Consider the following 16390-nt stretch of genomic DNA (forward strand, 5'->3'; position numbering starts at 1 on the left):
GCCCATTTCATTGTTTTGAGACAAGATTTCACGCTGCACTCCAAGCTGACCTCAAATCACCATGTACTGCCCAGGTTAACCTTGAACTCATTAACAATAATATTCCTGCCTCAGCCTCCACGAAAGGCTCCACCTCATGTTTGCTCCTAAAATTTTGACATCTCAGACCAAAAGGGTAAAAAACAATATTTAGCAATTTTACTTCATGAATTTTCGAGTATTAACCAAAAACTCTTGTCACCAAATCTTAGAACAAAGGAGGTGCCACAGCATGCGCGGGTGTCCGAGGAAGTGCGAGGGACAGGGCGAGACATAGTGGCCCGGCCTGTCCCGCCCGTCTCAGAATTGGCAGGAGGCTGGGAGGGCCCCGGCCCGGTCGGGCGGTGGCTCGCACTGGGGCGGGAGCGTCAGGGGAGGAGGAAAGAGCGAGAAAGGGGCGGAGCGGCCCGCGCGTCCCCCCGCCCACCCTGGTCAGGATTGGCCGAGGCTCAGGGGCCCCGCCCCCTCGGGCGAGGTCCGGGCTGCGGCCCGGAGGCGCGTGGGGCGGGCGGGGTAGTCCGGGCTGGTTGCTGTGCCTGGGGCTGGGGCTGTGCGCTGGACGCCGGCCAGCGATGCTTCCGCCCGACCGCTGTGCGGGTCTTGGGCTGTGGCGGAGGGATGGCGAATGTGCGGGTGGCCGTGAGGGTCCGGCCTCTCAGCAAGCGGTGAGTCTGGCAGGAGGGGGCGCCTGAGGCGTCAAGTGAACTGAGAGGAGCGCGAGATCCCCGCTTTCCTCTAGGCGGACGGGTGCGGAGAAAAATCCAGACTCAAAGTGCCCGGAGGGCTCAGCGTCCAGAAGCCATGAAGGCCCGGAGGGACAGGGCTTCAAGTAGCGTGCTAGGAGATAGCGGCTCCTGTGTGGCTTCAGGGGTCGCTTGCCCTGGGTGCATGTCCCTGGCATCTTGCCAACAAGTTTCTAGGGCGCCTGACTCGGGTCTTGGAGCACTTAGTAGGGCCTTTCTCATGCATAACGACGTGAGGAGGCGCATAGGGATGGGCCGTCTCCTCTCCTCTGGGTGTCCCGGGAGTACCCAAGTGAGGGCTGGAGGCTGTGTGTGCGTACATACACATGGGATTCCTCTGTGGGGACATAGGAAGAACAACTGTCAGGATGTGGGAGGGAAACCGAGGCCCAGGGAGACTGGTTTCAGGCTGTGCTCAACAGCTGACGTGTTTTAAGAACAGAACTGTGACCTAGGGAAAGGGGAAGTTAACACCTCGGTGCTAGTTCCTTGTGAGTGAGCCTGATTCTGCACCTCTCAAACCTCGAGGCATCCAGTGTGGAGCTGAGGATTTCATCCTCTTCAGTTGAGTGTCTGAACTGTTCTGAATGATCTTTGAATTTTCTGACGGATAGGGGAAAGTGCAGCGCTCTCTAAAGAGCAGGAAGAGAAAGTGAATTTAGGCTGTTAGGGTGTAGGTGGGAGCCTTGGATATGTGCTTGGATAGAAGCAGGTGAGAGGTGATAAAATTGGCAGAGTGTGGTTCTAGACCAGACGACATGTATTGGAATTCATTGTAGAATTTTTTTAAAAATGTCCAGTACACAAGATGATAAGTGGGGACAGAGATCAAGAAAAGCCTTGTCTCCTGTGACAGGAGCTTAGGTTTGTCCTCGGGGGCTTAGGTTTGTCCTTGCAGAGGCCACTTGCTTTGAAAAGTCTTTACAGAATGAGAAGCGTGAGGTAGGAGGAGCACATAAGCGTGTACCCATGCTGGTGGTGGCGGTGGTGGTGGTGGCGGCGGCAGTGGCAGAGGCAGAGGCAGAGGCAGAGGCGGTGCACACCTTAATCCCAGCACTGGGGGGTGGGGAGGATCTCTGTGAGTTCGGGGCCAGCCTGGTCTACAGAGGGAGTTCCAGGACAGCCAGGGTGGTTTTTAAACTTCTGACTTGGCATAACTGCCTGTGGTGACTCTGGGTTGGAGGTTCCCTGGGAGCAGCTGCTATCCAGGAGGAGGTAGCTGCTGGTAGATCTGTTTCCAAAGTATTTTTTAGAGTTTTTAGGATAGCAACATTGACCACTCTTGACTTTTTAGTTCCTTGGGAACCAGGAAATTCAAACAGCATGGATTTCATTAAGAAAACGATGTTGAAACGCCTTTGTTACTTGCAGTCGTTGCAGAGAATAACATACCTCATCCAACAAAAATGAAGACAACCAGGAAGCATATTTACTTTTAGCTCCAGTGAAGAGGCTTGAGAGAAAGTGGTAGATTGTCAAGATCTCCAGGTGTGAGCTGATTTTTAGCAGGCTGCAGTTTCTCAATCACTGATTCAGGGGTAGTTATGTAAAAACTCAGTGTGATCTCAGCTAAGAAGTTCAGACCAGACCATACTTCAATTCCCACAGAATTCTGCAGAGATGATGGTGGTACCCACTGTTCATTGACATGTTTTGCATGTGGAGAATCTGCTGATTATGTTCTGTTCCAACGTTCAGATAAGTCATAAGCACTGATACTGTGCTTGTGAAGGAACCATTGAAGTCATTTAGCTCAAGCTTACATTAGTATTTTCCAAATGAGAACATGGTCTTGCTAAGTTCTAAAAGCAGGATTTGATTCACTGCACCACACTGCTCCTTCCCAAGGTGCCCAAATGGTTCCTTTGTTCCATAGGACCAGAGAAAACCCTGAATGAAATAACAGCTCCGAAGTGATTTTGGAGTCCTACCCTTGACCCCAAGTTGTTTCCCATAATCAGAAATTCTGTTTTTCATTAGGAGATGCTGACCTTGTCTGTCCAAAGTCATTCACCACTGAGGAACACACCTGCTAATTCTGTACTCTGCCCCACTGCCCTGTACTTTGACATGATACATTAATTTATTCCACTTTTTTTATTTATAAAATAGGGATAACCATGTCGATCTTTTTTTTCCAAGACAGGGTGTGGTTGATATATTGTGCACCCCAATAAACTTATTTGGGGGGATCAGAGAACAGAACAGCCACTATATTAAACATAGGTTTAGGCAGCAGTAGCACACGCCTTTAATCGTAGCATTCTGGAGGCAGAGATCCGTCTGGATCTCTATGAGTTCAAAACCACACTGGAAACAGCCAGGTGTGGTGACACACACCTTTAATCCCAGGAAGTAATGGCAGGAAGCAGAAAGGTATATAAGGTGTAAGGATCAGGAACTAGAGCCTTTTTAAAGCTTTTAGCAGCAGTTCAGCTGAGATCCATTTGGATGAAGATTCAGAGGATTTCAGTCTGAGGAAACAATATCAGCTGAGAAATTGGCAAGGTGAGGTTGAATGTGGCTTGTTCTGTTTCTCTGACCATTCAGCATTCACTCCAATACCTGGCTCCAGGTTTGTTTTTATTAATAAAACCTTTTAAGATTCATCCTACAACAGGGTTTCTCTGTGTAGTCCTTGCTGTCCTGGAACTCCCTTCGTAGACCAGGCTGGCCACAAACTCACAGAGATCTGCCTGCCTCTACCTCTCGAATGCTGGGATTAAAGGCGTGTGCCACCATTGCCCAGCTGAAACCAGCTTCTTAATTAAGATTGCTATCCTTTCTGCCCTCTTAAAATTTAATGCCAACATTTCTGTAGGTGAGCAGAGGAAGGTGGAACAATTTTACCTTCTTGTGGACTGATGATCCTGGGAGATTAGGAACATCTCTGGACTTGGAGTGTGGCTGAGTAGTAAAGCACTTGCCTGGATGTATGAGGCACTGGGTTTGATCCCCTTTACCACAGTAGATTACCTCTCTCTCTCTCATGTACTGTCTTCTGTACAGTGGACAAGAAAGTACAGTAAGGCCTTAAGGGGGAAGAAACAACCTACACTTAAATTTAACTAACAAAAATGCCATTTAGCTCTGTTGTTTGTTTTGGTTTTTCAAGACAGGGTTTCTCTGTGTAATAGCCCTGGCTGTCCTGCAACTAGCTCTGTAGACCAGGCTGGCCTTCAACTCAAAGAAATCTGCTTGTTTCTGCCCCCCAAGTGCTGTGATTAAAGGTATGTGCCACCAATACCCAGCTAGAGAGAAGTTTTTTATCTAGGGCTTTATTCCAGATACAGCAAGTGCCTTCAGTTGATGAACCGTCTCGCCCTAGCTGAAGGTTTTTGTTATGAAGAAGGTGGGCTTCAGATGTGTGGATCACCAGATAAGCCTATTAAAATGAATGCCATTAAGTCCCCAACACTACAAGAAAGAAGTTTAAAGTGAATGTAAAGGTTGGCTAGTTGCTGGCCTTGTTACCATGTAAGGACAACATAGGAAGATTTTTAAGTGCCTTGGCTTTCACCCTGACTTCAGATGTAAAGTATGCCCAACATTTCAGCAGAGAGGACTTTATTAGAACTTTGTTCAGTGGTCTAGAGACAATGAGTAGTTGTGTCATGTGCTGGGCCAAAGATACTTTCCAAGCCTGATTTTTAAGGTATAGTTAAGTATCAGACAGATCTGGACTTAAATCCCAGTTCTACTGGTCCTGGCTGGGTGGCCTTGGACAAGTTATGCGATTTCTCTAGGTTTTACTTTAAAGTTCTGTCAAAATGAAGATATGCTAAGAAGCCGTATCAGAAGAATAGGGTAGATGGACAAATTACAGTATCTGTACCTAATGTGGTACTTTGTACATAGAAGATTACCAAAATAAGGTGACAGTTAGTGATTTCAGAGTCACAGTGTATGGTCAGGAAACTATGCCCTCAACAGAGTCTTTATACGCTTTTAGCTATTTATGGAGATGGGCATTCCACTTACTGGAACAGGGACAGTAATAAGAAAAATAATTTCCTTTCTTTCTTTATGTTTTTGTTCTTGGTGTGTGTGTGTGTGTGTGTTTTAAGTGGGTGCCAGATGTAGTGGCACATGCCTGTAATTCTAGCATTTGGGAAGAAGAGGCAGAAGGATCAGAAGCTCAAAGTCATTCTTGGCTAGAGAGTGAATTTGAGGCAGCCTGGGCTACCTGAGATTCTGTCTCAGAAAACAAAAAAGTGTTTCTTCTCATTTGAATTCTGTTTTTATTTCTTAGGGAGACCAAAGAAGGGGGAAGAATTATTGTGGAAGTTGATGACAAAGTGGCAAAAGTCAGGAATGTAAAGGTAAGCCTGAAATTGTGTTGGTTTTTATAGATAAGAATCTTTATAATTAAAGGGGTCTCTGGGGGTGAATATGTTTGATATATTAGAAAGCAGGAGATGTAAGAGGATTATGGGAAAAGCTTAGACGAATCACAAAGTAAATAAAACAAAAGAATTATGCTTAAAGTCCAGAAAATGTGGCGTTGTAGTCCATGCTGTTAAATAGAATAGTGCAGCTGTTTTGGAAACTGATAGCAGCTGCTTTGAAACTAAACCCAGGGTATGTAATAGGGGCTGCGATTAGCTTAACTCCTGCCAGGGAAAAGTTATATGTCTATGTAACTCAGCTGGCCACCAGTTAAACTTCATCCTGAGTCCTTCAACTGGTAGTACTTTATCTGGGGCATTATTAGGAATTTTAGTATTTGCCTGATAATGCAAGGTTTGTTTTGGCCATAATGTGGTCCAGATGTCAGACATCAGCCTTCAGACCCAGAAGGGAGTTGGTCATTGGCCTGAGTCTTATTGCAGATTTTTTTTTCCACAACTCTACTTAACTTTGGAGCACAATTGAACAGACGCGGGGAACTTCCTTCCCTCCTCCTTACCCTGCCCTCCAGAGTCAACTTCCTCCATCCTTCCTGATGCGGAAGAGGAAGATGAAGGGGTTCTTCTTTTGTGGACCTGGAGCAGTGGAAAAAAGCCAGGGAGGTGATCACATGACAGATGCTGTCGTTAGCTTGTGATGTAAAGCCAGCAGTCCCCAGAACTGAGGAAGCTGAGGCAGAGTGAAGGTTATCTAGTCCTAGGCTCAGAGCTATGCCCTCTCCCTTGTTCCTTCTGAGATGAGACTTGTTTCCTCTTGTCGTTAGCTCTTGTTAAAAGAGACTGCGTCCTGTGAAAGTTTAAACAGGAGCCCCTGGAAAGTCAAGACCTTTCACTCCCTGCCTTCTCTTACAGACTAATTACATTGCTAAACACTTCAGCTCTTTTGTTGTAAGATCTTGTAGTTTGGGGTCTAGAAAATGAAGTTTGCCCAAGAGAAAAATTTAAAAGCAAACTTAAAAAAATGTATTATTTTATGTGTGTGGGTGTTGTGCCTACATCTATTTCTGTGCACCACAAAAGTACCTAGTGCTCTAGGAGGCCAGAAGAGGGCATCAGATCCCCCAGGCCTGGAGGCACAGATGGTTATGAGCTACCATATGGGTGCAGCGAATCAAACCAGGGGCCTCTGGACAGGCAGCCAGCACTCCTAACCTCTGAGCCACCTCTCAAGCACCCAAGAACAAACTTTAGTTTGCACCTCCCCAGCTGTTGACTTCCCTAAGGTCAGTTATCCACAAATGAGCTCTTTCTCATTATGACATCCATATTCTTCTGTAGATTTTGAATAACCAATGTCAGAGTTGCCTTTCCTTTTTGAAACTTGTCTAAAAATGTGTTTTTTGGGTATATTTTCCCCTGACCTTGATTTGGTCACTCTTAGTGCTGCGTGCGTCCTCCTCAAGGAGCACCCCTCTGTAAGCCATGCTTTCATTCCTGGAGGCTGGCAGAGGACATTGGAGCAGCCAGCACTCAAAGCTGTGCATGCCTACAGACTGTGATGACTTTGTAGCATCCTGGCCATTTTACACCCATGAAGTAGGAATTCAGAGTGTGCACCAAGTGTCCATTCTTGAGTTTCTTCTCTCTGGAGAGGATGAAGGAGATCTTTGCAAGAGGCATTTTCTCATAGTGAGATTATTGTCACCTGAATACCACAGTTAAATTTAAATATTAAGACTAGGCATTTCTGTGAAGAATGCCAGCCATTCTCCCCAGTACCCAGAGCTCAGCACAGTTCCAAGTTTTGGCCCTACCCTCCTCTGCCTTCAGCCACTGGATTATTCCTGCTTCCATTTAATACTATTTCCGGAGCTGGAGAGATGGCTCAGAGGTTAAGAGCACTGGCTGTTCTTCCTGAGGTCATGAGTTCAATTCCCAGCAACCACATGGTGGCTCACAACCATCTGTAATGAGATCTGGCGCCCTCTTTTGGTGTGCAGACAGAACACTGTATACATAATAAATAAATAAATAAATATATCTTAAAAAAAAATACTATTTCCAAGTCATTGAGAGCAGATTCCTAAAGGACCTCAAGGAAAGCTCCAAGTTGAAATCTGCTGGACCCACAGACTGTGCTACTCATGCTTTCTGCATCCTCTGCAGGAATACTTAAGGAGGGAATGAGCACTAAAGCTGTCCATTAAAAGAGGCTTTCTCTCCTGAGCTGTCCTATACCTCACGTGTTTGTACGCAGTCACATGCTAGAGAAATAGGCATATTTAGTTCCTGCGTCTGTTTGTTCTAGTGAGATGGAGACAGATGTTACCTCTCTCCTTTTGTGGCTGTCGTGAACATTATAGTGTTAGTCCAGGTCTGTAATTATCGGAGAGCATAATGAAGAGCCACTGTCCAGAGTCCAATGATACGACAGGGAAGACACTGGATGCTGTGCTTAATTTTAGGTGAGCAGTCGACCAGAGAGCTTTGGAGACACCCGGGAGAAGGTTGTAGCATTTGGCTTTGATTACTGCTATTGGTCAGTCAACCCGGAGGACCCTCACTACGCATCTCAGGAAGTGGTAATGTCATTTTCCTTCCATTCTTTTTACAAATGTTTGCTGTAAATTTACTTTTCAAGGTCATTATGGCAGTTGCAGACTGGAAGTACTCTAATTGGTACTTTCTTTTTTATTTTTATTACTCTAAAAGATTTATTTATTATGTATACAATGTTCTGCCTGCGTGTATGTCTGCAGGCCAGAAGAGGGCACCAGATCTCATTACAGATGGTTGTGAGCCACCATGTGGGTGCTGGGAATTGAACTCAGGACCTCTGGAAGAACCGTCAGTGCTCTTAACCTCTGAGCCATCTCTCCAGCCCTAATCGGAACTTTAAACTTTGAGAAAATCTCAATGAAAGCTGGTTTTCAAGAGGAAAACACTAATACATTGTGGAACATTAAAAGTTATTTCCATGATAGCATTGTCTCCTCTGTTATTATAACTGGAAACTTAGGTAAATTAGCATGGAATCTGGGTGATGACTATTTTTTTATGATATGTTGGTTAGAAACTAATAATGTCTTAATCTGAGAAATGGTAGTGAGTGGCATAAGTTTTAAAAAAATGCTACAAAGAGGTGGAAAAAGACTGCTTGGTGAAGGTGTCGGAGCTTGGCTAGTGTCTGTCTGCAGTTTGGGCCTCAGTGTGATTCAGATTGGGGGTTAGTGCAGATAGTCTTCTGATATTGTAATCGGTCAGTGTCCTAGGGTTTTTTATTGCTGTGACCACGGCAACTCTGATAAATAAAAACATTTAATTGAGGTAGCTAGCTTACAGTTTCAGAGGTTCAGTCCATTATCATCAGGATGGGGAGCATGGTGGTGTGCAGGCAGATAGATGTGGTGCTGGAGCAGAGAGTCCTCTACATCTTGACTCCAAGGCAACAGGAAGTTGACTGACTGTCACATTGAGTGAAGCTTGAGAAAAGGACCTTAAAGCCCACCCCCACGGTGACACACTTCCTCCAACAAGGCCACACCTCCTAAATAGTGCCACTCCCTATGGGGGCCATTTCCTTCCAAACAGTCAGTAAGGCTTGCCCCAAACATGACCTTGAATTGTGTACAGCAGAAAGATTAAGGACTCCTAAAGGCTAATATCTTCTTAGGATCTTACATGTGTATCTGTGCTCCTACACAGAATGTGAAAGGAATAGACAGCTAGTCTGCCAGACTGCACGAGTGTGTAGAAGGTGAAGTCCAAAGATCTGCTGGCTGAGGGTTAAGAGGACCAAGGCTTTGCTGACTGAAGGTGTTGCTGGTCATCTTCTCCATGCCTTGTAGTTTTGTTTAGCTCTTTATCAAGTTGCCAAGGCATCTAGAGGTCTGGGCAGTGCATCTTTAGGGCATCTTTGTTTCTGGAAGCAGTAGCATTGTATTGTATTGTATTGTGTTGTATTGTATTGTATTGTATTGTATTGTATTGTATTGTATTGTATTGTATTGTATTGTATTGTATTGTATCAGTTGAGCACTGTAGAAGGTTATGTTTTCCATCCCCATAATGACAGTAAGCCTTGCTAGACCACAAAAAAAAATCATCCTCGTCCTGGCAGTTGTTAGGGTACTTTGTGACAGTCTAACCCTAAAATTGAGAAAAGAAAAAAAAGTGTGTGTGTGTGTGTGTGTGTGTGTATGCATATAATACATATACATACATATATGTATATATATGTGCCAGGTAGGCATGGTGACACATACCTGTGTGAATTTGTATAGAGAATATGTGAATACAAATTACCTTTTTCAGAGTTATGGAATGATACATAAGACCTTTTTTTTATTCTTAATTATTTATATATGTGTTTGAGAGTGTGGGTTTGTGCACATGCATGCAGTACCCCTAGAGGCCAGAAGAGGGTATCAGAGCCTCTGGAGCTGGAGTTACAAGCAGTTGTGAGCCACTGGGCACAGATGCTGGGAACCCAACTCAAGTCCTCTGCAAGGGCAGTATGCATTCTTAACCTTCTTCCCAAACCCACGGCTCTTTATTTTTAATTTTAACATGCAATGTATATAAGTCATCTGCCTGCTGGTATTTGTGTAGAGACCCATAGAGGTTTCCTAGTGAGAATTTACTCAGGGTCAAGAATCTGAGCTTGCTTTACCCAGCAGGGCTGCATAAGGGAATGATTTGACCACGGGCGTGGTTACCAGGTGTTTGGAAGGGTCTCCACTTGGCTGTGCGGTATGCTTTGATCTAGCAAGAGGAGGTCTTTTGCCCCACCCCTTGGCATTGTTATAAAAAGCCCTTTTGAAGAGGCAGAAAGGGCTGTTGGGTTTCGATCCAGGTTCTCCCAAAGCTATTCTGTGTTTCTTTCTCCTCTTTGATATCTTTCTATCTAAAAGTTCCTTATCCCTCTCTTCTCCTCATAGGAACCCTTTAAAAGATGGGAGCTGGCCTCCCACATATTTGTAACACTTCCACCGAGATCTGCAAAGATCTAGGAAAGGAACAGCTGTGTAGAAGACATTGGTCTTTCCAAAGTTAACAAAAAGTATGAGCATTCTAAGAGCTGTTTCAGACTACCTATGAGGTTGGCATACTTGTTTCTGTAATGTGTGTATATATGAATTAGATGTTAACAAGGTGTCATCCATCATTCATAGATAGCTGTTAGCAAGATGTCACAATCCATAGATTGTAAGATATCACCATTCATAGATAATGGTTAATAAGATGTTAGCTTTCAGAGATACCTGTTAACAAGGTGTCATGATTCATAGATAGATGTTAACAAGATTTCTCTGTTTATTGGTAAATGTTAACAAGAATGTCATCTAGGAGCTGGGCACTGGTGGCGCACACTTTTAATCCCAAGTGCTGGGAGACAGAGGCAGGCAGATCTTTAAGTTCCAGCTCATCCTGGTCTACAGAGCAAGTTCCAGGACAGCCAGGGCTACACAGAGAAAGCCTGTCTCAGAAAAAAATAATAATAATAATAAAAAGAATGTCACCTAGAGCCAGGTGTGATGGAAATCCTAGCACTTGGGAGGCAGAGGCAAGAGGATTTCTGTGAATTGGAGGCCAGCCTGGTCTATATAACAACTTCCAGGCCAGCTAGGGCTACACAGTTGAGACCCTGTCTCAAAAACCAAAAAACATATGTTAATGTTAGTAATTCACAGATAGATGTTGTGTGATGATGATTAATTTCTGTTGTTGGTTTAATGAGCTCTAGAATCACCTGGCAGACTGACCTCTGGGCTTGCCTGTAGGGATTATCTTGATTAAGTAAGGTAGGAAGACCCTCTCACTGAGAATAGTACATTCTGTGGGCTGAGATCTTGGACTTTATAAAGAGGAGAAGGTAAGCGGAGCACTAGTGTCCATCATGTCCTGCCTCCTGACTGATGTAGTGACCAGCCCCTTTCAGGGTCTGCCGTCTTTCATTCTCTGCCATAATAGACTGTAACCTGAACTGGAGTCAGAAAAACTTTCCCCATTCTGTTGCTTTTATCAAGCATTTAACATAGCAACAGGAAAGGTAACCAAGATGTTAACAAAAGTGAGAGCTGGGGAGGTGGCGCACACCTTTAATCCCAGTGTTCAGGAGGCAAAGGCAAGGATCTGTGAGTTCGAGGCCAGCATGGTCTACATGGTGAGTTCTAGGCCAGCCAGGGCTATCAGAGACCCTGTCTCAAAGAAGGAGAGAGAGAGAAGAAGAAGAATGGGAGAGAGAGAGAGAGAGAGAGAGAGAGAGAGAGAGAGAGAGAGAGAGAGAGAGAGAGAGAGAATGGAGCTCTAGTAGAGGGGGAATGTGAAGTGATCACACACTTGTCTTTATTCCATGAGCCTTTAGTCTCTCTCTGACCCTGGTGTTACTAGCTTCCTATTATTTTTCATTTTTCATAATTGCACTCATTTGTGAAGAAGGTTTGTGTGCACGCCACAGCACATGTGAGGAGGTCAGAGAACAACTTTTAGGAGTCTTTACTCTCCTTCCAGCATGTGGGTCCCAGGGATCAAACTCAGGTCTTCAGGCTGGGTGGCAAAAGACTTTTCCTACTGATCCAACTCCAGAGCCCTAACTTCCCATTCTTTTTTTCTTTTTTTTTTTTTGGTTTTGTTTTTCTTTTTTTTTAAATATATATATATATATATATATATATATATTTTATTTTACAATACCATTCAGTTCTACATATCAGCCATGGGTTCCCCTATTCTCCCCCTCCTACCCCTCCCTTGCCCCAGCCTACCCTCCATTCCCACCTCCTCCAGGGCAAATCCTCCCCCGAGGACTGCGATCAACCTGGTAGACTCAGTCCAGGCAGGTCCAGTCCCTTCCTCCCAGACTGAGTCAAGTGTCCCTGCATAAGCTCCAGGTTTCAAACAGCCAACTCATGCAATGAGCACAGGACTTGGTCCCACTGCCTAGTTGCCTCCCAAACTGATCAAGCCAATCAACTGTCTCACCTATTCAGAGGGCCTGATCCAGCTGGGGGCCCCTCAGCCTTTGGTTCATAGTTCATGTGTTTCCATTCATTTGGCTATTTTTTTTTTCAATAAATGAGTAAAACTGAAATTTATTATATGCCACAGTCGTCCTAGGGACCTCCATGCTATATATATAGCCTCTATGGTTCTATGGGTTGTGGTCTGATTGTTCTTTATTTTATATCTAGAATCCACCTATGAGTGAGTACATACCATAACTGTCTTTCTGGGTTTGAGTTACCTCACTCAGGATGATTTTTTTCTAGTTTCATCCATTTGCCTGCAAATTTCATGCTTTCTTTGTTTTTCTCTGCTGAGTAGTACTCCATTGTGTATATGTACCACATTTTTTTTATCCATTCTTCCATTGATGGGCATCTAGGTTGTTTCCAGGTTCTGGCTATTACAAATAGTGCTGCTATGAACATAGCTGAGCATGTATCTTTATGGTATGAATTAGCATTCCTTGGGTATATGCCCAAGAGTGGGATGGCTGGGTCTTGAGGTAGTTTGATTCCTAATTTTCTGAGAAACCGCCATACTGATTTCTACAGTGGTTGTACAAGTTTACATTCCCACCAACAGTGGAGGAGTCTAACTTCCCATTCTTAAGGCAGATCTTGATCAAAATTGTATTTATACCCTTTTAAAAATATTTGGATTTTCAGCCAAAACTTTTCTTCAAAGTTGACCTCTTTTTCCTGGTGTGACTCTATACTCATGCTAATCTGTTTCTGCTCTGAAATTGGACCCAGATTTGAATTAAGGCACAGATACTAATTTGCTGTCTTACTTTGGACAACCTACTTAACCTCTCTGTGTCCTATTTTTATTAGTTGTGCACGTGTGTGTATTTTTACCATTTTTTGTGGTAGTGTATATCTCAGAGTTATCATACGATAAAGGCATTGTTAAAGTACTTATGGTAATTGCCCTCCTAGTGGGTAGAGGTGTGAGTTTTTCCGTGCTGTGGCTCAGATCCTGGCGTGATGAACGACAGTTCTCTCACAGCACATGAGAAGCAAGTACACACTTTTTCCTACCCCCTCCTTGATGCTGGGTATTCCTCCTGGGCCAGCATGCTCCACAGGGAGAACTCCACTAACTTCCTCCTGCTGACGGACAACTGTTGGGGAGAGTCTCTGCTCACACACATTGCATTTGACCTATTGTTTGTGTATGTGTAAAACTTTCCAGGAGGAACTTTAGCTCAGCTTTTCCCACCAAGAACGGCAGTGGCCGTGTGCAACAATCCAGCCTGAGTCAACAAAAAGCATGTTCAGGGACAAAAAACTGCCCTACCCTTTGCAAAGCAATTGCCTCTACTCTCCTGGGAATCTTCATTTTAAAATAGTTTGTTATGTGGCTAAAACACATTACGCAAACATTTGTAACTTTTCCAGATTAAAAATTGTGTGGGTGAGGAGATTCTTCTTTCTACAACCAATGAATCTAAAACTGAAATGACAGTAGTAGAATGATTGTGGTTGCTGGTGTTTTTATATTTTTTGGTCTTCATAGTACACTGAATACCAAACACCACACAACACGGAGTATGTCACTGCAAGCCTTTCAAGAGGGGAGGAAGGTGGAAAGAAAACAGAGGGAAGGGAGGGGTAGGGGGAGGTTGCAGGGAAGGGAGAGGAAAAGAAATAATAGCTTCCCACTTTACTTAGAGAATGCCAGAAACCTGGAGAGGCTAGGGAGGGGGACCACACATTCTCGGGAACATGATTGTATGCAAGGGACATAGTAAAGAAACCACCAAAATGGCTGCTCCATGATTGGGGGGAAGGTTTTATTGTGGATAAGAAAGAGAGAACATCCAGAGACATCTGGAAGAGTCCAGAGCAGAGAGAAAAAGGAACAGACTCAATGTGGCCAGGGCTATCTTGAAGAGAGGGGGGCCAACTGAGGTGGCCAGGGGTTTGGGGAGAGGGGTGATATCTGGAACAACCTGGGGGCTAGCATAGTGTAGGAGGACTCGGGGAGGTGAGAAGGGCCAGGAGGCGACCATGTGGCTTTGAAATGAGCTTGTGAGTAGAGACTGAAGGAGGCCAGCATGGGCTTTGATATTCAGTGATGGGTGTATGTCAGTGGAGAGCCATATGTCTCTGCAGCTAGAGGCAAGGGAGATAACTCATTTTAGTGGATGGAACTGAACAGGAACTGTTTCCCAAGTTCCTGAGGAATGCTGGCTTTTATCTAGCCATCAGGAATTCTTCTATAGTCCAGCTTGTGCTCAGCCAAGACTGTCATTTCTGGACATAAGCACTGTCTGAGACCAAACCGTAATCAAAGGACTGGACTGCAGGAACCAAGAGGAAAACTACCATCAGTGCAGTCCACCCGTGTGCATTTGGATGGCACTGTTTAATGACAGAAAGTTGACCCAGCTGTGCAAAGGTGGGTGATAATGCCAAGTGCAGAACGTGGCAAGTTTACAATCCATGGAGCATGAAAACTAGCTGGTTTGCATTTCCATTAGAATAAAACAGATTTCAATTAACTTACAGAGAATTGTGTATCACTGAGATGTAAGAATAACTTAGGGGGGTTGGGGATTTAGCTCAGTGGTAGAGAAGGCCCTGGGTTCGGTCCTCAGCTCCAGAAAAAAAAAAATAGGGAGGATTTTTAAATTCTGATATGTGGTAGCTAAGTAGAGTTTCAGAGTATTGAGGTGCCATTGTGCATACCAGTAATACCAGGAGTCTGAGGCTAGCTTGGGCAACACAGAGACCTGTCTCAAAAAAAAAAAGGAAGTAAATAAATTAATTAAAAGGCCAGTGTATCAATACTGGAAATAGTACTAGACACCATTCAAGGTACTTTGTGTGTGTGTGCTCGAGTGAATGTGCCCAAGCTTGACTTTGGGTCTTTCTTCCATTATTATATTCCATCTTTATTTTGTTTTCTACAATTTTAAATTTTTTTCATTTTATTTATTATCAATGTAGGTGGGTATAAATACAGAGGTCAGAGGACAACTTTATGGAGTCCAGTCTTTCCTTCCAACATGGGCCCCGGGGGTTGAACCCGGGTCATCAGTCCTGCAAGGCCAGCACTTTTACCCACAGGGCCATTTCACTGGCCCTCCACCTTTAGTTTTTGAGTCAGGCTCTCCCTGAACCTGAAGCACCTTGATCTGGCTAGGCTGGCTGGCCAGTAAGCTTCTGGGATCTGCTTGTCCCTGCGGAGGGGTGTGGGGGGGAGGGGATGGGGCTGTAGGGGGCGTCACAGGCAGGTGCTGCCTGCTGGGCTTTTGACATGGGTTCTGGAGATCTGAACTCAGGTCTGCCTGCTGGCAGAGCAGACACTTTACTGAGTCATCTCCCCAGCCCCAGACAGTTTTTGATTTTCATTTTTGTATAAATTTTGAGACAGGATCTCCTATATCCCAGGCTGGCCCTTGGCTTCAATCTGCATACCTTTGGGGTTGACCTGACTGGGCGACTAGGGAATGAGAAAGGACAGGCACCGGTACAGAAAAGCTAGAATTGTGGGCCGTGTGTTCTGATACAGTTGTACCGCAGCAGCCTGAAATCTTACTGAGTTGATTTTATCCACCTGAATTGAGGAAGCGGTTTATACAGCTGAACAAGGAGGCAGGTTTAGCCAAACTTGGTAAGAGATATCTATAGGGAAGCAGTTTCAGGCTGTAGTCATCCAAGAGGAGGAAGCTGTGATGGACAGTTTCTGCATACACTGGTTTTAGCTGAAGGTCGGTCATTTTTAACATCCATACTTGTTGGACCAGATGAAGGCTTTGCCATTCACATGGATCTGAGACACTGGGATCCTTGACATGGCTGTGCTTGTCAAAATACATCTTCACTCGGGACTTTACCAGCTTCCCAGAGGCCCTGAACCTGCTACGAAACTGAGGTGACCTTGAATTTCTAGTCCTCCTGCTTCTACCTCTGGAGTACTAGGATTACAGACACGAATCATCAAATCTGCTTTTATACAGAGATGGAGAATCAAACCCAGGGCTTCATGCATGCTAGGTAAGCACTCTACCAACTACTGTGTAATATATATTCCTAGCCTAAAGAAACTTATTTCAAAGATGAAGGCCTAGACACATATTAAGTTATTAAGTCAGTCTCTCTCTCTCTCTCTCTCTCTCTCTCTCTCTCTCTCTCTCTCTCTCTCTCCCTTCCTCCTCCCTCCCTCCCTTCCTTTACCTCTCTCTCTCTCTCTCTACACACACACACACACACACATACACACACACTTTTTTCTTCACATCCA

At 44.6% G+C, this 16390-nt stretch overlaps 1 protein-coding gene across 1 annotated transcript in view; it reads left to right on the top strand.

Moving 5' to 3' along the window:
- Positions 1-555: 555 nt before the first annotated feature.
- Positions 556-16390, top strand: part of Stard9 (StAR related lipid transfer domain containing 9) — a 99905-nt gene continuing 84070 nt past the window's right edge. The window contains 3 exon segments of the mRNA XM_028878669.2: positions 556-704; positions 5035-5104; positions 7597-7713. Of these exon segments, the coding sequence (XP_028734502.1) occupies positions 658-704; positions 5035-5104; positions 7597-7713 (234 nt within the window). The 5' untranslated portion in view covers positions 556-657.

Source organism: Peromyscus leucopus, chromosome 4 (genome assembly GCF_004664715.2).
Source record: "Peromyscus leucopus breed LL Stock chromosome 4, UCI_PerLeu_2.1, whole genome shotgun sequence".
Classification (NCBI taxonomy): Eukaryota; Metazoa; Chordata; class Mammalia; order Rodentia; family Cricetidae; genus Peromyscus; species Peromyscus leucopus.